The sequence below is a fragment of the Neospora caninum genome, chromosome VI (assembly GCF_000208865.1).
Source record: "Neospora caninum Liverpool complete genome, chromosome VI".
Taxonomy (NCBI): Eukaryota; Apicomplexa; class Conoidasida; order Eucoccidiorida; family Sarcocystidae; genus Neospora; species Neospora caninum.
This window is the reverse complement of record NC_018392.1, coordinates 2,173,564-2,200,289: the sequence shown is the minus strand read 5'-3', so window position 1 is coordinate 2,200,289 and position 26,726 is coordinate 2,173,564. Positions and strand designations below refer to the sequence as shown.

Genomic DNA, 26,726 nt, shown 5'->3' with positions numbered 1-26,726 from the left:
CAGCTCACCTGCATCAATGCGGGCGTCGAGAGCCCCCATTCCGCGTCGTCCACATCCCCCGCGTTTCGGGCAGTCCTCTTCCCTTCTCCGTCCTTGATCCTTTTGCTTTCCCTTCTGGTCTGCGCCGCTCTCGGAGGCTGTGACCGTTGCGCGGGAGGGTTCGCAAAGAAAAAACACTGACAACAAGCGAAAAATGAATGGCCTAGCCTCGGGCGGGGATCCATCGAGAGACCGTCCGGGGCCGCTCTGAGAGAACTCAGCGCTTCAAGCCGCGTTTTCGCTGGTCTCCACTCCTCTCGGTTTCGAGTTCATCCTCGTGTCCCGGCCTTTTTTCTCGCGTTATGCCCATTTGCGCCGATTTTTCTTCCGCTCTCTGACCCATCCGTTTCGCCTCTGTCACCTGCTCAGTTCTCTCCCCGCCAAACCTTGTCCTCAACTCTGTCCTCGTCGCGTCCTTTTCTCTTGCTCGCAAACGCACCCAAACAGTCTCTTCCACGCACACACAGACCCCTGTTTCTCTCTAGCTGTAGATAGGACCATATAGTGTATCGCTACCCCCTGCAGGTCGCTTCGCACCTCTCCCCATCTTGTGTCCCTTTCTGACGCAAGGGCTTCTGAATTTGCACGCGAGCGAGACCTCTCCGCGCTCGCTTTTGCTCTCTCCACACGAAATCTTTCTTCTCGCCGGGGCCTTCCACGGCGTTCCTCTTCCCGATTTCTTTCTTTTCTCACCTCAGCCAAAATGCCGCCAAAGAAGGCTGCAGAAGGCGGGGGCGCCAAGAAGAAGGTGGAGCGGAAATACTCCGCAGTCGAGTTGGGCGATTACCTCCTCGGCTCGCCGGTGTTTGTTAGAGAGCCCTCGAAGGAGGAAATGTACGTGAAGGCGATTGTGAAGAGCATCAGCGGAACACAGCTCACAGTCGATATCGACGGCAACACGAAAACCGTCGAAGTCGCCGAGTGCCTTAACGCCAATGTCGGCATTGATCCCGTCACCGTCGTCGATCTCGCCAAACTGCCTCACGCCAACGAGGCTTGCGCCCTCGAGGTCATGCGGGAAAGATACGTTCGGGATCAGATTTACGTGAGTCTCTTCACACAGGAAACAACGTGACAGTTTATCCCAACGAATCCCCCCCCCCTGCTGAGGAGCTGTAGCCTGTCTTACACAGAAGAGGCCCAGGTTGAAGGGGAAGTAACACTGCTGGAAACGGAACATTCGGAAGGGACTCCTCGAAACCCCAAAGAGACTCTCTGGCGCGCTCGTCGAGAGATATCAAATGCGTATCCAGGTGCCAGTGAGCACCTGCATTTGCTGAGCTCCGTTCGTCAAATCAACCCGCACACGCGCATCAGACGAAGCCTGTCTCTCCTTAATCTATGCACATGAACAGGGTTACGGGTTCCCCGAAGACGGCCTTATCACCTGCAAACCCTGCCTCCCCTGTCTCTCTCGTGTCGGCTCCTGTATCTCCTCGCTCTGCTCCTTCCGCTACGCTCTGGTGGCGTTTTTTCTCTCTGTCCTGACCCGTCTCGCTGTCTTCTGCATGTCGCCTTGCTTGCCTTGCCTGGAAATGTTGACAGACATACGCCGGAAGACTGCTGGTGGCGATGAACCCGTTCAAACTCATTCCCGGTCTCTACGAGCCTGCAACTGTGACCAAGTACCAGAACGCCGACACCTCTCGAGGCTTCCCGACAGATGTCCCTCCCCACACCTACGCCGTCGCTCAGACTGCGATGGACATGCTCAAAATGACAAAAGAAAACCAATCTTGTGTCGTCAGTGGTACGCAAAACCTTCCATCTCCTCTTCATCAATACGTGCTTACATACGTCTATACGTACACCTATACATGCACATGTAATATATCTATCTATCTATATATATATATATATATATACATGAATGTCTGTGTAGATGGTGAACGATGAACATAAAGTTGGACTGACGTGCATCTCTCTATACATATATCTCCATACAGATATCTTTTTGGAAGTCTATGTCGGCTCTATTGGCCTTCGTTTCTGCGCCTGCATCACTGTTTCCGCTGGTGTCGTCGAAGGCAGCGCCTCGCCCTTTCCATGGACGCATGCACGCCACCCCCAGAGCTGTCAGGTTGTGTCGAGTTTCTAACCTCAACCTCCGTCTCGTGCAGCGTTGTTTCGCGTTGTCACGCGCACGCGAGAAAGAAAAGACCAGACACAAGAGGACGCAGAACTCGGCAGCCTGCCTCGGATGCCTCGAAACACGGCGATTCGAGCGGCAGACTCATGTGTCGTGTCCCTGCAATCGCCATGTTTTTTGTCAGGTGAATCCGGAGCCGGAAAGACAGAGACTGCGCGTCAACTTATGCAGTACTTTGCGACTTCGAAGTCGGGAACGGGCGGTGATAAGATCCAGGAAATCATTCTTGGAGCGAACCCGCTTCTTGAGGCCATTGGAAATGCAAAGTAAGTGAAGACTGGGATCCGTCCAAAGACTCTGTTCCTCGTCAGAGGCTCAGCACAACACAGGTTTCCTTTCGCCGAGAGTACCGTCTTTGTGTCTTTCACAGTCGTCTCGAACCCATTCGTTCCTCTCTCCCTCTCTCGCCCCCTCGAGGGGTTGCCCGCCGACACACGCCACGCCTGCTTAGTGCGGTGTGGTGCTCTGCACTGATCTCAGAAGACTTGCCTCGCGCACTCGCTGCCGATTTCACTTTGTCGGTTCCTGCATCGACGCGGTTACGCAGTCGTACATCCAAGAGAGTCTTGGTCTTCTCTTCGCATTCGTGCCTCGATCCAACCTTCGCGAAAAAGGAGCGTCCGAGGGACCGAAGGCTGCACTTGTCGCGTCTTGTTCCCCGGTGCCTACGCCCCTCTCCGGACTCGCTGGCTCTCTCGGTCCGTTTCGCCCCACAAGTGTCTCTTACGAGGAGACACTTTGGGCAGATCCAGCTCCAGGCCACTCACACACGGCCTCTGAGAGTGTCTCCAGCTGCGTTGCCCTTGCGTCTTTTCGGCCTTTTTTCAGGACACTCCGAAACAACAATTCCTCGCGTTTCGGTCGTTTCGTGTCTCTCGACGTTGCGCCCACCGGCGGCATCCACGGAGGCATCGTCAGCAACTACATGCTTGAGCTGTCGCGTATCGAGTTCCAGGGCCAGGGCGAGAGAAGCTATCATATTTTCTACCAAATGATCAAAGGCCTGCAGCCGGACGAAAAGCAAAAGTGCGCGCTGAAGGAGGCCCCCCAGTACGAATTCCTGAACAAATCCGGCTGCTACGAAGTCGAAACTGTCAACGACTTGAAAGAATTCGCGGAAGTCCGACAACAGCTCAAGTGAGCACAGAAACGCACGCTGTCCTCGTCTCTAGAATTTAAAAATGTGCATGCACCGATGCCTGCATGTATATATATATATATATATATATATATATATGCGTGTAGAGTTTGGCGTGTGCAGGTAGGGTGTGAGACGCCTAGGAGTCTGGACAAGGGAAATGTGGGACCGAAGGGATCGCGCATGCGAGACACAGGCACACAGAGGGAATGAAGTTTAGCGGACTGCCTTCCGAGAAAGTCTCCACATTTGGACTTTCTTAAGCGGAGCAGCTACTTTAAGGCGGATCCTCTGCAAACCGCGACACGCAGAGAAGGGGAGGTTCCGGTGTATGTACACATACGCCTTCGCTCGGATTTTTGTTGCGGCCCCTCGCGCGCCCGCCATTGCCTAAAATGGCCTTGTCTGATGAATGTCTAACGCTCCGTAGAGATTGACCAGGCGCAGAGGGAAGCGGAAGAAGGCAAACGTATTTCAGCTGAATTTAACGCATCTGCATGCACTCAGATTTGGAGGAAGCACCACACATGGAGTGCCTCCATGTCTTGTGCCTTGTGTCGCCACGCAGACTGCTCTTCTCCCCGGAAGAAGAGCTTGACTACTTTAAATGCCTTTCTGCTGTAATTCTTGCTGGAAACATCAAATACAAAAACACTCAAGCTATGGGAACTGACAAGTAAGGCACATGTTGAATCAAAAAATATTCTATATTTGTATCTCTATTTTCTTCTCTATGGATCTCTGCATTTCACTCCTGTGGAATATGTGATCCATTGCTCCGTTGTGTTGGCTATTGGCGGTCTGAGGGACGTGCGTCGTTTCGTGCTTATTTCTCTCTCTCTGCCTTCTTCCTCTTTCCCACAAGCGCGTAGAAAGAGCATCGTCCCTAAACAGCTCACATCGCGCCCAGGTGGAATCTGTCAACACTCATCCTCCTTCCGTGTCTCTGAAGTCGCCTCTTCCGCTCTATACACATATATATTTAAATATATGTATGCTTGTATATGTCTATGTGTGGTTGTGTTTATTAGAGAGCGCGAGCCCGTCAATGTTTGAATTTTGTTGCCTCTAAAGGGTGTAATGTTCTTTTCGTGTGGTGTATCACAGAGCTGGAAAAGTCGTGAACGATGACGACTTTCAGATGATCGCCTCGCTGCTTGGAGCCGACGCCGCAGCTCTGAATGAGGTATGACGCCCCTTTGTTTTCTCTTCTCTCTGCGATTTTTGAATTCCTCGATCCTCTCTTTTCCCTGCCTTCTGCCTTTTTTTTCATTCTCTGTGAGGATTCTCAGCATGCTTCAGCACAAGAGGGGCCGTACATATATGTGTATATGTATATATGTACATATATTCCTGTGGATAGACTGACGATGAGCACGCCCTACTTTCTTCCGTCTTCCGTTGTCTCTCGGGCAGTGCAAGTGTAGTGCAAGTTCAGGAAAGTATTGCCATGCTGACGGAAAATTCATAGATTTCCCACTCACGTACTTTCGTCCTTCAACTTTGCCCTCAACCTACAACGATAATTACAAACACCCACAAGCATGTATACGTATTTCTACACACACATAAATACGCATAAGTATGCATGTATATATATATATATATATGCAGATAGAGCCTGACAAATATCATACAGTGTTTTGGATATATCTATAATGTATGTCTTCTGGGTGGCTGTGATGTTTGCTTAGGCTGTTACAATCAATATCGTGGAGGTCCAGGGGAACGTGATTAAATCGCCTCTGTCGGCAGATCAGGCGACGGTTATGATTCGGTCCATGGCGAAAGAGCTTTACAACACTCTTTTTGACTACATTGTCAAGAGTGTGAACAAACAAATTCAATTCGATGCAGAATCGAAGCCGTGGATTGGTGTAAGAGGCAAATCCTCTGAGCTTTCTTCTCTTTTATTCCGTTTTTACTCGCGTTGCAGCTTCGCTTCGTCGTTTCCGTGCATTTTGCGTCTGTGGCCAAACGAGGCTCTACTTGTTCACGTTGCGGCTTCTAGCCCTCTTCGCGTGAAAGCAAGAAATACAGGCCGCGCGCTAGCGCCTCTCCTCTCATCAAGATACCGCTCCTGCGCGCTAGGTGGAGCTGTCTTGTTTCTCCCAATTTCCTGTTCTTAGCCTCCCGTGTGGGTCGGTCTGTGATAAAACACAGGCGCCCACAGCTCCCCGTAGAGACAAACCTGCAAATCCATTCATTTGCGCACACATGCGTATATGTATCTATATGTTTATGCGCATATGCATTTATGGATGTATTTTCGACTACACAGGTATGGCGACGTACGTGCGTCAGCCCTTGATTTGTGTGCGTATGTGGTTTTTCCATCAAGGTGTTGGGTTTCTCTGGCCGTTCTGCTGTGCAGATTTTGGATATTTACGGATTCGAGTTCTTCCAGAAAAACTCCTACGAACAGTATCTTATCAACTACGCGAACGAAAGGTTGCAGCAGTTCTTCATTCAACAAGTTTTCCAGGCTGAGGTGAGTGGCTCGAGGCACAGCACTTTGCTTCGCGAGGAAGCGAGTGCATGCACATGCACATCCCCACATTTACATGCAGCTACGCACGCACACAAATATCGATGTGTATGTATGTATGTATGTATAAGCTTTTGCACGGATGTGCTTATGAAGGCTCGTTCGTGATTTGTATCCAATCGAGGGGTCGGCGAATCCTCCCTTACTTCTTTGTCCTGTCGTTAGAAAGTCGAGTACGAGGCAGAAGGTATTGACCACTCTATGATTGTCTACTCGGACAACGCCACTGTCTTGGAGGTTTTTGACAAGCCGAAGGCTGGGATTTTTGCCTACCTTGAGGAGCAGTGTCTGATCCAAACAGGTACGCATGCGCGCATGCAGAGAAACCTTCCATTAGCCGGATTTTTTCGAAAAAATGCATGCCCGCCTGCCTCTCCACCAAGCAGGCGTCCCAACCACATCGCAACTTGCGGGGCTCGATAGCTACGGCCAGTATCAGCTCTAAAATTCTGCATGCACCCTCTCAGAGGTTTCTCCTCAGATGAGGCCGCCGTTTTCTTGTCTTCGATATGTCTCTCTTCCTGTGCATAGAGCCTTTCTTTCCTCTTCAAGCATCTAAGTGACTACGTGTCAGCCTAGAATTGCATGCATGCACACGTCCATACCTACACGTGCACACTTCGTTATAACATTACCAATAAATATGTAAATGCATACACATGCAGGTATATATATACGCATATATATCAATATCTATATATATGTATATATATAAATAGGTATACATATACGCATATATGCATACTTGTGTATTTTGTCTTGGTGTGTGTCTGTGTATATGTGTGTGCTTGTCTTGTGTCAAGGTTCGAGTGAATCCTTCACTGCCGCATGTCACAAGAACATTAAGAATCCGTGTTTCCAAATTCCAAAAGGCGATGCGCGTCTTTCCTTCTTGATCGTGCACACGGCGGCTCCGGTCACCTACGACACAACTGAGTTTGTGCCCAAAAACAAAATGCGTTTGCCGAACGAGCTCCTCGTTGTCTTCAAGAGTGCCAAGAACCTCTGCATGAAGAACGCGTTCGCAGATATCGAAATTCCTGACACGAAAAACATGCGCGGGAAATTCGTGGGGTCTAAATTCCAGAAATCCATGACGGGCCTCATGACCACCCTCAAGTCCTCTCACGCCCATTTCGGCCGGTGAGCCACACGCGCCAGCGTCACACCATGCTGGGATTTCTGTGCCTTCCCCGTTCTTGTTTCCCTTCGTCGAAAAACGCGCGCCTCTCTCTCTCTTGCCTAGGGACGCCTGTTTGTCTGCTAGTAGGTCAGGTGATTCGAAAGTTCCTCCTCACTTCTCTCGCTGAAGGCACAGAGGCGAAACAGGGGCTGTCTAGGAGTCAGTCAGGCTTCTATTGGGGTATAAACTGAGGCGCCTAGTCAAGCTCGCAAAGGCGCCGTGGAAAAAAGGGGTAACGTTCCATCCCAAACCCCTGTGTCTTTGGCAAGAAACGCAGCCGAGGAGAGACGGTGGAAAGTTTGAAATCGATACTTCTATCCATGGTTTCATGCAAACGATCAAGTCCGTAAACATACATACGTCTAGGTACATACAGATTCAAGAAAACATCTCTCTCTACAAGCGTATATGTGCATATCTGTGTTCTCTGTTAGGTGCATTAAGCCGAACCAAGTGAAGAAGCCTCAGGTGTTTGAGACAGAAACGACCTTAGGGCAGATGATCAGTTTGTCTGTGCTGGAAGCCGTTGCCATCATCCACAAAGGTTTTGCATACCGAGCGTCTTTCCAAGATTTTGTCCAGGACAACAACGTGCTGATGAGTGTCTTGGGAGCGAAAGTGGTAAGACAACTCTGGGAAAAACGAACCGAGGGAGACTCACAAGAAATACCCCGGTGCCTGAAGACGGTAGCCAAGCAGGCCAAGCAAAGGCAGGAACCGACACACAACGCCAAAGAGAAAAACGAAATTCAGAACCCCAGAGCGACGTTGCGGCTCTCCCAAACGTTTCTATGTAGAGACACCTCGGACGCAAAACATGTTTCTAGTTCTCTTCTTTTTTTCCCGTGTTAGGCACTTTTATGCTCGTTGGTTTCGCGACTTTCCGCCCCCGGAGGGCTGCGTTTTCCTGCGTCTTCGGTTCAGGCTTTGTGACACAGTTTGCTAGCGGAGCGTGGCTGTGTCCTGCCTTCACGCTTTCTCCGTCCTTCCGGCTCTTTCGATTTTCCATCGTTTTCCTTCCCCCAAGGCCAACCGATCCGGTTCCGTCTCTTTCGCTCACAGGAAGAAGCGCGTCGCTTCTGCCATGTTTGTCTCGCCTCCTGGTTCAACGAGACTCCGTGGAAATCATACACTGCGCATGCCTGGTTGTCATTTCGCCGCTTGTCTCTGTTGACAGGAAGGCAGCGACATGAAGCAGGCGTGCATTACGATGCTTGATCGCCTGGCTATCCCCAAGGAAGAGTACCAGCTCGGTAACACGAAAATCTTCTTGAGGAAAACCGGGTGGCTTATGATCGACAAGCACTTTCGAACCGTCATGGCGAACTTGAAGCCGCTGATTCTCAAGCTCCAGTCCATTTACCGAGCCTACAAAGCCCGCGTGTAAGGCCTCGCCAACCACGTTCTTCAGACGTCCACCACGCTGCGTATCTAACCGATTCCGTCTTCCTTGTTCTTCTGTACGCATGAGGAAAAACATATATATAGTACACGATATATGCACAGGTAGATGCATGTATCGATGTATGTGCTCAAATGTGTGCATGTAGGCGTAGTGTTTGAGAGACCGGGGCTGTTCTCGATATGTAAATCAAGTCCGAGCTCTCAGATCGCATGAATCTCTCATAAGTCGCTTCGTTTCTCCTGCAGTCTGTACACGAGCTTCTCTCGCCGCGTGGTGCGCATCCAAGCCCTGATGAGGCGCTACGAATTGCGAAAATCAGCGCTCCAGAAAAAAATCGGCTGCCGCATTTTCGCCGGCTCCATCTTCTTGGGGATGTTCTGCCAGTAAGATAAGCCGCAGTTACCGACAGACAGCACAATCTGCAACACGATTTCCTTTCGCGCTCTTGCTCCACACGGCCGCTTTAAAAGCGCTTGGAAATTGTGTTCTGCTATTCGTCTCGCAACTAGCGACACGGCCTTATCCGTATATATATATATATATATATATATATATATGCATATACCAGGAGGATTTTCCGCGCAGAATGTATCGGGTAAACATCTGCACACAGATGTGAAAATGACGTTTTCTGGCTTTCAAACGTTTTTCTCGTTTTGTTCATGTTGTTCCTTTTCCTCTCAGGCTCCAACAGAGGAGAGAGCGAGCGGCGGTGAATATCCAGAGAGTCTTCAGAGGATACAGAGCAAGGAAGCAGTACGGTCTCTTTCGTTGCCTGTTCCACGCATCCGTCCACGTGTCGCGCATTTCCTCCTCTCTGGATTTGTTCCGAGTCTCCTTCTCTCCTGAAAGTCTCCTTTTTGTTGAAGCCGTTTCGTCCAAGTCTGTATCGCTCTCGCCAATAGGGCGCTTGTCTGAGAAGTGCAGAAGACTCTTGCGCTTGTACCAGCAAACGGGATCGGGGAAATGCTTCCACACTGTACACAACGGATCAATTTCATTCAATTTAGCATCTGTGGTGTGGTGGATTTATCGCCGCATTCGCTACCGCCACACTCTACCTACCGCCGTGCATTCACTCTTGCGTATACCCCTCGATGTAGATATATTTGTGAGTAACCATAACGCTTGTAACTAATACATACATATATATATATATATAAGTTGACACACATACTCCCTATGGCCGTCAGCGCGTGTTTCCCGTTCTCTGAACAACATTGACGTATGGACAGTCATATCCCTATGATTCGAAAAGGATGTGGGGTGTCTGGAGACGTTTTTCCCCGGTTGGATTCAATTCCAGTGCCTTGGGGCTCTGCCGCAAGGCGTTCCTGTGAGGCTGCATGCGAAAGCGGCTCTCTTTCTATCCTCCGCGCTTCACGGATTTACATGCGCCGCTGTGCTCCTCAGGTCCCAGAAGGAGTTGCGACAAGTCAAGGCTCGCATGCTCATGAAGAAAGCGGCCGCCGTAAGTGCCGTGATCGCCGCACTCCACACAGGAGGCTTCTCCCCTCGATATGTCGGAGGAGCCTACACAAAAAGATACACAATGGCCTAAAAATGCACCGGTCCCACTGACGTTGGGTAGATATGCAGATGTCCCAAAACTGTGGAAATCAAACACAAATCTCCATGCATGTATATCTATATATATATACACGCATATGCGAAAGGGCCATGATTCAGCGTACAAAGATATACAGGACGGATCTGCTTACAACTCGTCATTCGCCAACTGGAAATCTGGCGGAAACAGAGAAAATTGCTTTCTTTCATTTGCTCCGAACCGGTCGGCATCTCGCCGTCACGAGATGTCACCACCCCTTCAAATGAATATATATATATATATATATATATGGCTATGTATATGTATATGGGATCTGTGTATGATTTCGAGAGTTCGAAGCATGCATGTTTTTCGCTATCTTTAATACTACGAGCTCTTTGCAGTTTCGCACCGGCGGCCTTCCCCCGCCAGCTGCGTGGCATGCTTGGGTTGCTTTGAGAGCTTTTTTCCCTCAGATTGGCTATGCTGGAATCGGCGGAATCCGGTGGAAACAGTTCATGATCTCGCACCGCATGATTCGGGCGGCGGTGAAAATCCAGAGCCACTGGAGACGCCACGCAGCTCAGAAGTTGGCGAAAAAGTTGAGTTACGAGAAAATGCGAAACAACGCTGCGACGGACATCCAGCGCGTCTGGCGGGGCTACCTGGGACGCCTCCGCGTACAACTCATGCGCCTTCTGACGCCCTATGCAATCACGATTCAGGTTCGCAAGCAGCAAGCGAGATTTTTGCGCATGGAAGAGAAAACAGAGCCGCCGTATTCTGTACCCAGCGCCGTACACAATCAGTTTAATTTCGCACGAAAGAAAGTAGCACAATTATATATATATATATATATGCAGCTGCTCGTAGATCTGTGCACGCATGTGGATGTCAGTTATCCACCAGAGGGGCCCTGCATATGTATGTATGTATGTATGTATGTATGTATGTATGTATGTATGTATGTATGTATGTATGTATGTATGTATGTATGCACATATGTATGTATATATATATATATATATATGCCTCGTGAGGCATTTCCAATTTTCCATGATTGCAAATAAGTTTGTGTTCATGTGTTTATTTTCGTTTGCAAACGCGCGTTTGCGGGCATCCGTAGGGGTGTTTTGTCCTTTTGCTTACAAAGAAGCAATGCCCGAGCCTTCTTCTCTGGTGAAAGATCCCGAAAAATGGGCAATATGAAGCGTGTCCTGTTTTGTCTCTTCAGCGATTTTGGAGGGGCTACAGGACCAGGTCTTCGGCCATGTATCGTACGCATGCAAAAATGTAAGCAAATTTGTTCTCTCGAGATCGAACACTCGCCAGCGACAATACGCTTCCAGTTCGTAGGGAGACTGCTCCCTCTGCCGTTCCTTTGCATGCTTGGGAGTTGTAAAATAGTAAAAGGAGCTGACGGCAAACAGAGCAGTGGACGGGGACGAGCCCTCTCCTCGAAGCATAGGGCTAGGTAACCTGTACACGTCGACTGATGAGAAACGCTGTCTAAAGATAGGACACGGATAAAGGAAACTCACAGGAGATACAGGAAAACACCTACGTAGGAGATGCCGTGTGGTCTGACACTATCAACGTACACACCTACAAATATAGATAGATAGACAGATAGATAGATATAACTCAGCCAGCCGCATCTTGGGTGATGCCTGTGATTGACGCGTCTGTTTATGTTTTGTGGCGGTTTGCATTTCCTTCCAGATTCGACGGCATTCGGCGAGGCTTCCTCGAGGATCAAGGGCGCGTCGTTATTCAGAGTTGCATGCGCCGCTACATTGTCCTCTCGAGACTCCAAAATGTCACCCAAGCTGCGTATAGCATGCAGAAGTGAGATCTTCTTGTAGACGGCTTCGGCCGTGCAGGTCGTTTCTCGATCCCGGATTCGCTGCATCATCTGCCGTAGTATCTCTCCACCAGAGTGTTGTTCGCCTTGGCAGCGCTGGAGAAACGCCGGAGAACCTCGGTCTCCGCTTCGCCTCCGTTCTTGACATGCCGCGGTTTGCGTCGAGTTGGTCCTCGTTTCGCTTCTCAGATTCGCTCAAGCCAAGCTGCTACGCATGTACGTCTCCAACGTGCATGCGGCCACCCTCACGATCCAGGCTTGGTGGAGAGGAAATCGAGTGCGGCGCATCCTCCAGGAAGAGAAACTAAAGCTGGTCCTTGCCGGCCATCTGGTGAGCCTTTTGCATGCGCATGCACCCCTCCACGCGCCACGCATGGGGCAGTCCCGGCGGCCGTGCTCCTGCCTCCCTCTTGCTCCCTTCACGACCGAGGACAGCCTCGTATACCAATTACCTCGAGTCTCCATCCCTCTGGACCTACAAATAGACACGTAATGTGGAGTTTAGGGTTAACCACATGTAGAAATGTGTGTATCTATAGATAGTAATGCATGAACTTAGCTGCTTTGGGCCTTCTCGTTGATAGGGAGTTGTACAGCGTCATTACTTTTGTAGCGCGGTATATATATATATATATATATATATACGTATGTTATATATATGCGCCAATACCGTTTTTACCGATTTGTCGTTGGGATGCGCCTTCCTTGGAGGCGTTTGCGTCGACGCATTGAAGTCGACACGTGCAGAGAAAAGTGCGACGGTCGGTGTCCTTATTCATCCCTGGCGAACCGCCTCGTATCTAAGAGCTGGTTCTGGAGCTCTCGCAGCTCCGTCTGAGATTCAGTTGAGCACCGAAACCTCTCCTCATCTTCTCGAATAGAGTGTCCTTTCGTTCTGTGACAGACGACCAAGATTTTCTGCTCCCTCTGCATTCCTGTATGATCATGGTTCGCACACGCGAAATGACTCACACGCCTTGTGAGACTGGACAAAACTTCGTGCCGTTGTTTTCTTCTTTTTCAGATGCGCGCAGAAAAACAGACCCTCCAAGAGTGTCAGCAGGCAGTGGTGCTTCTGCGAGTAAGTCCTCATCTCTCTCTTGGATGTTTTCGTTTCGAGACCGCTTCTCTCGAATACCAACGGGCTACGGCATTCCCGCGTGGCCGTCTCCTCTGCCTGTGCGCCTGGAGATTTCGAATCTACGCCGTTCTTCATGGCGCGCCTTTTCCCTCGCCTGGCTGTGTGTTTCTCCTACTGTCCTGTCAGTTCGCGTCTCCCTTTCTCGACCCCTTCTTTCCTTGTTGATGCTTAGGATTTGCCTCGACGCCTCTGTCACGGTTCCCTTCCATGCCTGTCGTTTCGTGTTTCACCTTTTTCGTTTTCCTCATGCAGGACAGAGAAAGATGCGGGAAGCGGCTAAAGTCGTGGCAACTCATTCACGTGAACGTCAGTGTTGAACGCGATGACGTCTATCCCAAGGGTACGTTGACGAAACGGAATTCCCCCCCTCACAAGACGCAAAGCGAGGGCTCGGAGGCACCTAGATTTGCTATCCGGGGCGGGGATGGGAGATTCTCGCTCTTTACCTCGCGTCCACGAGCTCTCTGTATCTCGTATCTGCGCTTTGCTCGTTCGGAAGGCCTCTCGATTCTAGCTCATTCTGTGTCCTCTTTTACTATATCGACTCGTAAGGGGGGGTTGAGATCTCTCTTTCTGACTGTCTCTGTCTACGCCACGGTAGCCAGCTCGTATCGCAGGTAGAATGACATGCGTTTACAAAGCAACGTATCCACAGAGACAGGCCATATGTCTGCCTTGCTTGTCACACGAAACCCCAGTCTGCCTCGTCACCTGCGAATCTCAGGCAAAACACCTTTTCCTGCGCGTCCCCTCTTCTTTGCTTTTCACTCACCTGTGCTTATCTTCTTTCTTTTTCTGTCCCCCATTTCTTGCTTGCCATCTGTTTCTTTGTCCGTCTCTTTCTCTGTCCTTCAGGATGGGCCACGGGCATCCGCACAGTGGAGAGTTTCAACCCTGCAGCTGATTTGTCGCACATTGAGCTCGGCGCGTTCCACACGGTCGTCGCGACAAGCTCCGGATACGTGTACACTTACGGCCTGAACGACCGGGGCCAGCTGAGCGTCGGCGCCTCGTCGGTCTCGGGTCTCCCTTTGCCGATGCAGCCCATCACCGGCCTCCTCTTCCCGATCAAAATCAAACAAGTTAGCTGCGGCGTCGATCACACGCTCCTCCTCGACGGCGACGGACGCGTCTTCGCCTGGGGATCCAATCAATAGTACGCGTCAACCACAGAGCGAGCACAGAAAGGCTAATCGCAGACCAAACAAACAGATAGATCCAAATATATATATATATATATATATGTCGAGAGAGAGAGAGAGAGAGAGACAGACATACAGACAGAGCACGATCGATAGAGAGGGCGAAGGAGATGAGGCTCGACAGACAAGTAGGCAGTTGGATACAGAAATATTTGATAGATAGATAGATAGATAGATAGATAGATAGATAGATAGATAGATAGATAGATAGATAGCTTGATAGATAGATAGATAATGAATGTGTCCACCGCTGCAGCAGTGTAGAAGGTTGATGAGCTTTGAACTGGAGTTCTCCTTTGGGTGACAGTCCGTGTGGAAAGCTGTGCCTGCTGTCGCCAGTTTGAGAGGGGCCGTATGTGTCTGTTGCCTCTTGGCCGCTCTCAAGGGGACGCGAATTGCACGCAGATCATAGGAGTGTGTGCGTTGTCGAGCGAGCGTTTCCTTCGAAATCGTGGAGCACACCTGCTTTAGAGCGCAGATGATCGAGACGAAAATGTTTCGTCAACCGCCCTCTCAAGAAACGCCGCGTCGATCTGCGAAAGGGCCTTCTGGGCGGTTGGCATCGTTCCCGCACAAAAGCCACACCAAACGCGTCCTTTTTCTCTTTCTTCTCAGCGGACAGTGCGGCTGTGCGCCTCGTCAGGAGGTTGTGCCGGAAGCCTCTGAGGTGCACTTTGCTTCCACTCGCGGAGCGAGCACCCCGATGGCTAGGCGCGCAATCACGATGCTGAGGTGAGCCGGAGAGCCAAACAGCAGATCTCTCTTCTCTCCCTTGGCCCTTCTGCTTCCAGCCCGTTTTCCGTGTCTCTCTACCCTCGCTGCTTCCCTCGCGCAGGCGCTCTCCTGTTGACGACATGGTCTTTTCACTCGGGTGTCTCCGTTTTTCTCCACAGCGCCGGAGCCTATCACAACGCCGCGATCGACGATAAAGGCCGCGTGTACATGTGGGGTCGAGGCGATCACATTTACATCCGCGGAGTCTTCAGTGACGTTCCGCTGGTAAGTGTTTGACCGTGTCTCTCATGCCGCGCCCTGGATGCGTGTTTTGCTCCCCTTCTCCATATCTCGTCTGCAGTTATAGAATCCTCGGCGCGTACAGGCCTTCTTTCTAACCTCGACTTTCCCTCATTCTTGCTCTCTTGTGTGTACTCCCACCCTCTTCCCCTCCCATGGCTTCGTTTTCAGAGTATATATCTACGTAGAATGCGGGATAACAAATCAACGTGCCGAGCTATGACCATAATGTATATATATATATATATAATGGCGACTCGTGCACGTGATAGGATCCCTCAAACAGTCGCTGTTCTTCCTGCACACTTTCGCGTTCTCTCTCTCGCGGGGTCTCGTGTCTCCAATCGAACTTCCTGAATACGGTTGTGGGCGGCTCCTGGAGGGCGTCTCCACTTTTCTCGTTCTTTCCCACCTTTCACCCTCTGTTTTCCTCCACCTGTCTCCCTGCCGTTCGTTCTTCATCGGTTCCTCGTCCCTCTCGGGTGGTGCTTTTTTCTTCTCTGCATATGTGTCATTTCCCAGCCTCTGTGGATCACGCACGATTCGATCGTGGACATTGGGCCACTCGACAGCGTGGAGTGTGGACTCGGCTTCACGTATCTCCTCGCGAAGGACGGAACTGTCTACGTGTTCGGACAAGCGATTAACGGCCAGCTCGGTCTGGGTAGCAAGCACAGGCGATCGCGTGTTGCAGTGCCGATTGAAAACATCGAAGAACGCGTCACCTCCATCAGCTGCGGCGTTCACACAACCCTCGCCGTCACACCCTCCGGCACCGTTTACCAGTGGGGCGTCTTCCTGCTCTGGGACACCAACTCTCAGGTAGGCCGGCGAAGCAAAAGCGAGGAAAGATGAGGAGAGAAAACGCTGAGACACCAAGAGGGAAAACGGGATTCCGCGGAAAGCAGAGCCTATCCACTGACCGCGTGAGAAAATCCAGGAAAGGGAGGAGGGAAATGTGGTGCAACCTGCTCTGTGGTTGTAAATAGATAGACAGATAGGGGGAGAGGGAGGTAGTAAAGCGGGGGAATCGGAACAAGGGGGAGGGAGAAGAAGAGAAGGAGCCGAGAAGAGATCGGAATCGGGCGACTGGTAGGATTGCGCCAGCCGGCCTTTCTGTGTCAGACGGGAGGAGCCTTTTTGCGAACACAATCGATGCACGCATTGTCTGTTATCTGATCTGTTTCCCAGGTCTGTGTTAAGGCTCAGTCGTTCGTGCCCATGTCGGTCGACTTGAGGCGAGGCGGCATCACGGGTGTCGCCATCGACGTGAAGGTTGGATGGTGGGAGGGCGTCGTTCTCACCTCCGACGGACTCCTGTGGGCTTGGAACTTTTTCGATCAGCCGTAAGACAAACCCCACTGGATTTTCCTGGCATAACATTCAACAAACCATACTGCTTGTAGATTCATATACTCACCTAAACTGGTATCTGCATGTTTCACAAGTGTACATCTATCTATAGATATGTTATATATATATATATATATATATATATAGTAGAGCGCATCCATCTCGTGTGCAGGCATGGGATTCCTTCTCTGGTACAGGAGTGTCGCGCAGAAAATGAACCACTACCAAGATATTTCTTGTTTAGTCGTGAACCACAAGAAAAGATGACCTTGAATCGATATCAATGTGTAACTATCCCTACGTGATATATATATATATACATATGCATATGGGCGTTTTCCCGTCTGTGTGCGTGTGCAGTTACACCGGAGTTTTTCCTCGTTTCCGCACCGTTTGTTTTTCAGTGTCTCTGTTGTCTTTCGCTGTCTCATGATTTGTGTTTTCTTCGCGTCTCCATTAGGCACTTTTGTGTCCCTCCTGGTCATGTCTGGTGTGTTCAGGAGCGAGGACGTTTTGCGTCCTGCCGTCTACCAGTACGTTCTGACGGAGGGTCAGATCGTGCGGGCGGTTCACGTGGTTTCGTCGCCGCTCTTTTCAGCCGTCTTTTCAAAATTGGAAGAAGACAAAGCTGCCGAGAAAATGCGAGGGTCTGCGGCCGCTCCCTCCGCAGTTCGCACGCGGCCGTCCGTCAATCCGCACTGGGATCCCTTAGCGTACAACAAGGTTTCCACGATGCATCTTTTTCGATGAATGTCTTGTTTTATTTCGTGCTTTTCCGTTGGCCGAATCCTCTGCATGGCCGGTGCAACGAGATAGACATGGCAGAGCACACGTGAGTTGGTCTCCGCGGCTGCGAGGGATTGCGACCCTCGGCACGGAAAAACGGAAGCGGAAGTCGCACAGCTTGTTTATCCGAGGGGAACTTTGAACCAGGAACTGAGTCTTTCAGTTCGGCCTGTTTGCACCTGAACTTCTCAATATGCAAAAAGCACTTTCCGAACGCACGACGATCGCCCCGTCGGATCCGAGTCACCTCCCCGCGCTGACAGCACGCCGTAGACCGTCTGAGCCTGTCGAAGAAATGTTCACGCTTCTCTCGCGGAGTTTAGTTCCCCGCACTAGGTTTACGGTTGCAAGTGTGCCCTCGAATGGCTCTGCCAATAGGTTGGAGTCGATTCGCAAAACGACTGAATCTTCAAGGCATCATCCGCATTCGCTCCTGTGCTATCGAGCACGAAACCTATTAACTGCACCACCACCACCCATATATATATATATGCATATATGTTTGATTTTGTAATTAATCTTTACGTGTATATAGACATACACGTATATATATATATATATATATATATATGGAGAAGGATGTTTAATCCTAGACATGACATACCATTTCAGGTTCGGCTTTAAAACGCACGCTTTCGCTGAAGCGTAGTGGGCATGGGAATCGCGATCAGCTTTCCTGTTTCCAATCAAGCAGCAGGTTACTTTTTAACCGTCGCACCTCGTCTTTTTCTCGCTCACTCCAAAAACAGCGGGGGCCGTGCACAACTGTATCTCGCCTCGCTCTCTGTGCGCTGCATTTCCGGAAGGCCAACGAAGGCGAAACGGTCTACAGTGTGCCGGGCTAAGCAAACAGTCACGTTGCATTGTTGCACTATGCACTTTGCTGATGGTTTTTTTTCCCACCAAACGCCGTCGCTACGTGCGAAGCGAAGCTGAAACCGTGACAGGCCGCACAGGTCCCGCGTGTATGCATTTTCGTTCGAAACAACCTGGCTGTTCTCTCGTAGGAGGCATGAAGCATGCCTGATACGAAAAACAAACAGCCGTTTCTTCGAGCGACCGCCTTGCGGCCTTCAGCACTCTGAATCCGGAAACGGTTCACTGAACGTGGCTCTGATTCCCCTTTTATTTAGCAGACATGTGGCTCTGATTCCCCTTTTATTTAGCAGACATGCGGCTCCGTTTCAGGGAATCAGGTTGGCAGCCTTCAGTGCATCCTTTTTTCTTTTATCTTGTACCCAATGCGTTTGCCGGAGACTCTAGATCCAGACTACACATACCTATAAGCCTCTGTATGCATATCAGCTGGCGGGTGTGTCATAATTTATGAGGAACGAGGAGGGATCCACGGAGTGTGATTGTGTGCGTTTAGGGATACGCGCCCTAGTAGATGTCTCGGGCATTTCTAGCACTGCAGGAAGACAAACGGAAGACGAAAGAGGGACACAGACAAATATGAGAAGAACACCGACGGACAATGGATCTGTGGAGACCGCCGGGAAAAGGATTGAGAGGACACAGACTGTCCCTAATGGAAGAGCAAGACAAGCGGCAAATCGAGAAGACTGCAAGCACTCTTCTGCAGCCGACGAGACGTTGAAGGGGTGACAAAAGCAGGAGAGAATCCGAGAGGCAAAACGTGACAAGGTGACTCCCGAAAAGATGAAAACAAGCCTCATCCGATAGGGCTGAGCCGGCGATGCGAGGGCATGGGGATGCCAACGTCGGTTCAGTGCCATTAACTCGAGTTTTCTTCGAATGTAAACCGTTTCGCGTCTTGGTGGCCACGACACGCGTCACAGATCGTCGAAGAAGTCCCGATCTTTCCGCAAATCAACAACTTTCTTCTGCTTGGTCTGCGAAGGGAGAGAAAACAAAGAAACGCTTCCCCTTGAAACCCAAGCTAGGCTTGAAGCCTTACACAAATTTGTCTCTCCTCGAAAACGGCCTGCATATACACAGATCTGCAAGCAATCTGTCCATATCACGTAATATAAATCACATGTAGTTGTATGTCCACATATACATGTATTTAAGGATATCCGTATATAAATGAACATAGAGATATATGAGCTCAGGAAAACACGTTCAAACACGTCCCCCAATACATGCATACATACAGATAGATTGATTAATGGATAGATACAGGTATACGGCCCCATGCAGAGACAGACAAGTCACTCACAGGTATCACCTCCTTTTTCTGAATAGGTGTACGTTCTGCTTATGCGAAAACCTGAACACCCTTCCCGCGATACAGAAGCCGGGGCCTCTGACAGCTTCAACATGGAAAGAAAAGGAACTGCACTGACCTTCTTGGTGGGACGCAGAGAACCGTCGCTGCGCTCGGTCTCGATTTGCTTCCCTCGTTCGAGCTGGAAAACGCAGACTGTGGAGTCGTACGAACAACTTGCTGAAGGAAGCGCATCGGCAAACACATGCACGCGAAAGAGAAAGAAAACATCGAACAACCTGCTACGGGCAAAACGAGAACGCTGACGCGATACCAAGGAGACGCGAACACCAGAGCCCCAGAAGGAACGGACACCGAAACACAAACGCAGAGAAACAAAAGACCCAAGAAGGTAAACAGAGACTCTTGCAGTTACTCATCTACATCAGTTCGGCAACCCTGTGTGGTAGAAAGCCGCCGTGAGTCTCCCAAAATGCCCAGCGCGTTGTTCTTTTCAATGCAGCCACACGTCTGCGTGCCACCACAGATACACCGCACGCACACTATCGCATGCATCTATGTACAGGGGCAGAGAGAAGGAGTGGGGACTTGGAAATGCAAGCAACAACGTGTAGCGAGATCTACGCAATCCCCTGGAGTGTTTGCAAGTCCTGTCTTCAACGAAGGTTCCACAGCTCGGTTCTTATATTTTCCTTGAGAGGAAGTCTTCATCTCCTACCGAGCAGCGTTTTATCCCCACTGAGGGCGAGACGCTCGACTGCCGAGTGCCCCGTAGCGTGTTCGCCGAGGATGCCTGCGGACGGAGCAAACGCGGAGAACAAATACCGGCAAAAAGCAGGAAAGAATGACGCGGATGCACTTTGCGTTATGAGGCGTCTCCCGCAGCAAGGAGCTGTAACGCGTCAGAACAACGAGACGGCGAGACGAGGCTCGCCGTCTCCTTGAAAAGTACAAAACGGACACGGGTTGCCATGTGAGTCTGCAGTGAAGGGAGGTAAGAAGGTAAAATGCCGAAAGTTGAACGCTGATGCAGAAACAAGAGACGGCCGGTGTCCCACAGAAAAGACCGAGGCAAATCAAAGCAGAGAAACACGAAAAGAACTTGACAGATCGGCTGATGCACCCACAGCTAGGTTCGACACCTCGCGAGATCGAGTGATGCATACACCGCTACACACAACGCTAAGGCGATAGTCCCTCACCATTTGCTCTACACAGATATACGACTGCAATGAGTCTATGCAAATGTATTTTTAAATGCGTATGTAGCCATGGATATATCTGACCAGATGTTATCACTGTACATGATACGGAACGACGGACGTGCACTTTCCCACTTACCGAGGATTTGGTTGGGTAGCAAGCTGACCATTCGGATACAGCCGTCGGCGCAGCCTGTAATAAGGGTATTCTCGTCGAGCTTCACCTACAAAGGTCGAGAGAAACGAAATCAACTCAGGCGCATGCAGCTAACAAGAAATAGATGAATGCAGACTCCGCAAAGGTGTCGAGTGCGATCAATGCGAACCGCAGCTCGACTAACTGAAATGCAGATTCGCAGGTGTAGACATGAGCGAAAGAAAAATTGACGACGAGACGGTCCTCAAATCAAACCTGGAACATCGTTGCCACCACCTAGGGCTAGAGAAGAAGCCTAGACAGAGACAGGTCAGTAATCGCGATGAATAACGCAACCGGAAGACTCGAGGGCAAGCACAGAAGTGCATGCGGGCAACCAGGGGACAGGCTGATGCACATGTGATACACCACCTGTAGAGACATGCATTTGGAGGTCGGTTCAGCTAGCCAGAACAGAGACGAGAACTGCGTGGCATAAACCTTTCGATCCTGATCAAGGCAGAATTTGCAAGGAAAACGGTTGTGGGAATTACCATCGAATCGATAGACTGGGGGTGGCCTGTCAGCCGGTCGTTCAAATCACCGAAGTCGCCCCAACTGAAGATGCTGACGGTGCCGTCTTGGCATCCGCAAACTGCCTTGTTCCCGTCCTAACGAGCAACAGAAAAGGCGGGAAAGAAGGGTATGAAGATCGCAACGGCAACCGTCGATCTTCTTCGAGGTTGAGTACGAGAAAAAAAAGCGAACGAGGAAGAAGCCGTCTCCCTGTTTTCAACAACGCTGACCAAGACATACAGTCACCTCCACCCTGAAGCGATAAATACATACATCAGGAAAACACATTATATACAATGCATAGGACAACATATAGGTGTGAATACATTTACGTACCTTTGCACACCTACATACACCCGACTTTCCGTGTTTCGTTCATAAGATGCCAGAGAAAAACATCTAAACAAAAAGATGTATTGCATATATATCTTTTATATCTATATGAAGATAGCCATAGTCATATATATATATATATGTACATGAGTCGATGTAGGTGTCCAAGGATACATATCCATATATATCCATATCTATATATGTATCGGAGGAAGAAAGTTACGTTTCTCTGCTTCCGGCGAAGACAGAGAACCTGTCGCCGAAAGGAAAGGACGCCGTGGGAAACTTCTGCGTTCCGCATGCACCTGCGCACCCGCATGACTTCGACACAGTGGAGGTCTTCCTCGAGAGGATCGCTGCGGGCAAGAAGCGATTTTTTTCGCAAATCGAAGACGGCCAACATGTCCCCGCCTGTCGCGAGGAGATGTGTGGGCATGCTGTGAGAGTTGCTTTCAGGGTCTTCACTCCGTTCCGCGTTTCTCTTCTTCGTTCTGTGGTTCTGAGGAGCCGCACGCGAGGCGGAAGGCGAGATCCACGCTGCAGTCAAGTCTGGGAAAGACAACACAGTCGCGCCAGCAAGTCTCGACAGTTGGAATCGTAAGGACGCGTTGGAATGTGCCCCGTCTACGAGGCACCACCACCGCGTGAAGCGAGCGTCACGCAGCCTCCAGGAGCCGGAAAAACGCGTAAACACCACACGTGAATGCCAACCTCCACAATGTAGGGGAGGAGATTTGCATCCCTCTGAGGCTATAAAGAAAGGGCGCCTCAAAACCAAAGACAAAAATGGAGATGTACCCGCATCCAGCCGTTGGACACGCAAAGTGAAACAAGAGAGAGGTTTTCAAATATGGAGGAAGAAAAACAAAGATGAACAGTTTCGGCTAGAACCCGTAGGAGACATCACCGGCAAGCGGACTGCGAGAAGGTGAAAAGACGCAAGACACGCCCCCGCTTTGTGCTGGATCGGATGTGCCAGAAGTGGTGTGAAACGCGTAAACCTGCAACGCCCTCTAAAAACGGGGGCCGTGCGCGTCACCGAAGACCTAACTCCGTGTCAGCACCAGAGAATGCTCTTTGGAAGCGAGCAACTGCGCCCTGCCTTCACTGGTGGGAAAACCCAGAGACAGCTGAGCTGGAACAGCACGGAGAACGAACCTGAAACAAAATCGTCGTGGTCCTTCATGCGACCTGCAGGCATCTCCTGTCGATCATCCCACAACGTGACTGCGCCACCGTCATCTCCAGCAGCAAAGACGCGGGGAGTTAAGATGCACAGAGCGTTCACAGCGTCCCTACACAACCATGCACGTCGCAGTCAATATATAGGGGTGGACGAAACGAGATGTGCGCAAATGCTGGAGACAAAAAACCGGAAGCGCCTTGGTGATCCACAGACAGCAACCAGGGGCCGGAACTATAAAGACAGAGAAATCGCGGAGCAGCGAAACCCGTGACACACAAATCTGTTTCCACATAAAAAGAGGTAGATGAAGATAGACAGATATCTATGAAGCAAGATAGACATATAGATCGACGCGATGATAGACAGACAGATATGCACGTCCGTGCATCTATACCCTTTCCTATCGACGGACATCGAAAGCACAGATAGATACAAATTGCCAGGTATGTGAGACGTACATGAGCAATCTACTGCACAGTTACCTAATCGACGATAAATGTAAACGTCCGGAGAGATACACATGAATACAGTTTAGCTCTGCATTTTTGCAAATGCTTAACGTAGGTTACCCTGCATCTAACCAGCAAAACGCAACCGCCTAACAGAGCCGGAGTGCTATAGCGGGTCGGTTGTCGCGGCTGTGGTCTTGTCCTTGGGCAGTGGACTGGAGAGGCTCAGCGATGGCAGGTTTTTACAGAAAAAACGACACGAGAGGAAACGAGGCGTGCAACGTCCAGAACGCCGCCCCTGCCTCCCATACGTAAATGCGCCTTTCAATCCCTGTCGGCGGACGTTCGCGAGGAACTTCCAAAGGACAAAAACGGGCTGCCGGACGCACCTCTGTTTCAGATTCCTCCATACGGTGCTCCCCCTCTCCGCGTCACTTATAATGCATCGGCCATCAGTTGATGCAGAATACAGTCCTGCGAAGAAAGCAAACATGGAACGAAGAAAGTATAACGCATCTACGGCAAGCGGGGAAGAGTAGATCTGCGATCAAAAAGAGTCACCGAACTCACGATGCGGCGATTCGCGGGGCAAAGGTTCAGTTATCAATCGAGCAAAAGGTATTTTTACATCCAAGTAACATCGGCTCTCTTCAAGGACCCCGAAGAAGCACCGGCACGCTACGACGGTTCGCGTTCAATCACAGTCACGTTCTCCCTGCCCGCATACATACTTTATAGTATATACAGGTATGCATATGTCGGCATATACATATATACATATGCGTACGTATGACGTTCATGCATATGTGTAAGTACATATATATATATATATATATATATATATATATATATATATATATATATATTCATGAAAATATATGAATTTATGTACATGACTTGAGATCCACCAACTCGTACGACCACAGGTTTGTCTCATTCGTTCCGCGCTGTTCACCCGAAAAAAGAGTATTGATTTATATCTCCGTACACAAATACACGCTTATGTACATGAATATGCATGTATATTTCGGCGTGTGCAGGAACCGCTCTTTGCCTCTCTCGGCATGCGGGCGTCCCGATGAGACTCGTACGACCTGGCGCGTATTCGCAAGGAGCCTGAGAGGGCCCGAGCAAAGCGGCGGTATGTGCCGTGCAGAGGCTGGAGAGTAGAACCGAGACGAGGTCGAGACGAACGACCGGCAGGCAAAGCGTTTCCCTCCACATCGCATAGTGTACGCAGTTCTCCAGCAGGGAACAGGGGACACCGAGCACAAGAAACGGAGACAGAAAAAGAGCCCAAGAAACGGAGACACAGAGCCCAAGAAACGGCGACACGGAAGGACACTGGGACACGAAGCGAGGTTTTCTTCTCGGGCTCATGTTGCTCCACGGGAGAGTCGTTGCAGGTCCGCAGAGGTAGCAACGACCTGACACGGCCAGGAAGCTTTTGAGATTAAAGTTCTTACGTGAGCCGTCGGCGGAGAAGCGTACGGCGCGGCATCCTTTTTTGTGTTTTTTCATGGTCATCACCTTTGTGTCGACAGTCTTTAGATCTTCGCTCAAAAACTTTCGTTTCATGTCTTCTTCATCGCTCGAATCGTCTTCTGACGACGCGTCTGACAAGCTGCTCCCGGCTGAGTCGAACGAAGCGTCTTCTGGTTCATTCTCTCCAGCGCTGTCTGCGTCCTCCGTCTTTACCGCTCCCCGTGTTTCCTCTTCTCCCTTCTCGGCCTGCAATCTGCGCTTCGCCTCTCTTCTCTCTTCTCGCTCCTGTCGCCTTCGCTCCCGCTCGATCTCCCGTTGACGCATGCGCTGAGCGTGCCTCGCTTCGAGGTGGGCACTGACCTCGTCGGCGGTGGGAAGTTCGTGAACTTCGACTTCTCCGGACACGAGCGCAGTTGCCAGGATTTGCCTTTTTGGGTGAAAGCAAACATCGAACACGGGCGCCGAGCAAGAAACATGCTCCAGCGGAAAAGGGTACGGCGGGAGGAGCATCTCGGCGACGGTGGAGAACAAGAAGTGAGGCGACAAGGAGAGGGAGGAGATAACGAAATGGTGGGATATGACGGCGGAGAGAGATCTGCCGCCCGGAAGACGGTCGACACGGGGGGGTGAGACGAAAGGGAAGGAAGAAAATCGAGGACGGAGCCTCGTTGGGATGGGGAAAAAACCACGGAAACTCCCTGAGCAGGAGGCAGACTGAGGAGGCAGTGGCACTGAGATCGACTGGGAGACAGAAAAAGCGGAGAAAAGAGGGAGAGGAAGAAAAGACAGAGAAGCGCCAGTCCGCCCCAAAGAACGGCTGGTGACGGAGGGGGTCGTAGCAACAAAGGACGGATTGATAAACGGCAGAGCGCAACAGTGAAGAAAGAGCGAGGAGACTGCGATAGACAAAAAACAACGCGCGACAGCTGGTGTCTGGTGAAAAGAACTTTGGAAGTCAGATGGGTTTCATGTCTCCCTCGGTTATCGATTCTCTCTCAAAGGGGGGTATATCGCTCTCGGATCTTCTCCCTCGTCTCGATGTTCACGGATCTAACGAAAATAGTGACGCTTTGTCCGAGAGACAAAATCTTTCTAGAGGGTTTGAGTTTCTCTTCCTTCCTGCGCAAAAGCTGGCCAGTTCCTTGTCGAACAAGGGGAGGAAATTGAGGCACGACCACAAGGGAAAAATCGAGCTCCGGGCCAGAGCGATTCAAGTCGCACATCCAACCCCCCAGCAGTGTGGCAGCTCGGACCGTCCGCAAAAAAAAACAAAGGCACAGGGGGAAAAAGGAGAAGGAACAAAGTTCAGTGGGAAGTTGCGGGAATTTCCCAACGCGACATTCCCTGGTTTTGAGAGAAAAGTCGTCGCTCAAACTCGCGAAAGAGAGCTCGCTTCGGCGAGTTCGCGCAAAGAAAAATGGGCCCGGAACCTCATCACGGCCATGCCACTGCAGGACAATTCTGCCTCACACTAGGTCTCGAATTCAGTGGTAACAGTATTCTCCAGCACCACGAGGAAGATATATATATATATATATATGTACATTTATGTTTGATTGTGCACATTCATGTGCATAGGGATGTACCTTGTATACGGTTGGTGAACACGCTGTGAACGACGCGGCGAGACAAGGTAAAACCCTGTCTAAAGTGAGAGGGAGTCTTTACGGTTAAGCGAATTTATATGGGCTTCCTACAATCCAGCATTGATACAGTGTATATACATGCGCGGAAATAGATGCATGCGTGTCTGTACATCCAGACTTTTATGTATATACGTATAGAGAGAGAGAG

The 26,726-nt window shown here is 50.4% G+C and overlaps 2 protein-coding genes across 2 annotated transcripts; one reads left to right on the top strand and one right to left on the bottom strand.

Moving 5' to 3' along the window:
- Positions 1 to 742: 742 nt before the first annotated feature.
- NCLIV_018020 (hypothetical protein) lies at positions 743 to 17,335 on the top strand (the record flags this gene model as incomplete). The annotated part of the gene is made up of 26 exons (XM_003881995.1): positions 743 to 1,084; positions 1,585 to 1,789; positions 2,313 to 2,454; positions 3,017 to 3,325; positions 3,895 to 4,002; positions 4,434 to 4,512; positions 5,021 to 5,203; positions 5,701 to 5,817; positions 6,040 to 6,175; positions 6,678 to 7,017; positions 7,492 to 7,678; positions 8,235 to 8,440; positions 8,708 to 8,845; positions 9,876 to 9,933; positions 10,488 to 10,736; positions 11,246 to 11,304; positions 11,734 to 11,859; positions 12,065 to 12,206; positions 12,900 to 12,956; positions 13,269 to 13,356; positions 13,872 to 14,172; positions 14,834 to 14,950; positions 15,112 to 15,217; positions 15,755 to 16,054; positions 16,424 to 16,578; positions 17,086 to 17,335. 26 exons carry the CDS (start codon positions 743 to 745, stop codon positions 17,333 to 17,335), a joined length of 4,500 nt encoding a protein of 1,499 aa, XP_003882044.1.
- Positions 17,336 to 19,167: 1,832 nt separating this feature from the next.
- On the bottom strand, positions 19,168 to 25,442 carry NCLIV_018010 (hypothetical protein; the record flags this gene model as incomplete). Its single annotated transcript, XM_003881994.1, has 9 exons — positions 19,168 to 19,227; positions 19,684 to 19,784; positions 20,284 to 20,358; positions 20,907 to 20,991; positions 21,458 to 21,574; positions 22,126 to 22,361; positions 22,971 to 23,107; positions 23,837 to 23,921; positions 24,914 to 25,442. The coding sequence occupies 9 exons, from the start codon at positions 25,440 to 25,442 to the stop codon at positions 19,168 to 19,170; spliced, it is 1,425 nt and encodes a 474-aa protein (XP_003882043.1).
- Between the last annotated feature and the right edge of the window lie 1,284 nt (positions 25,443 to 26,726).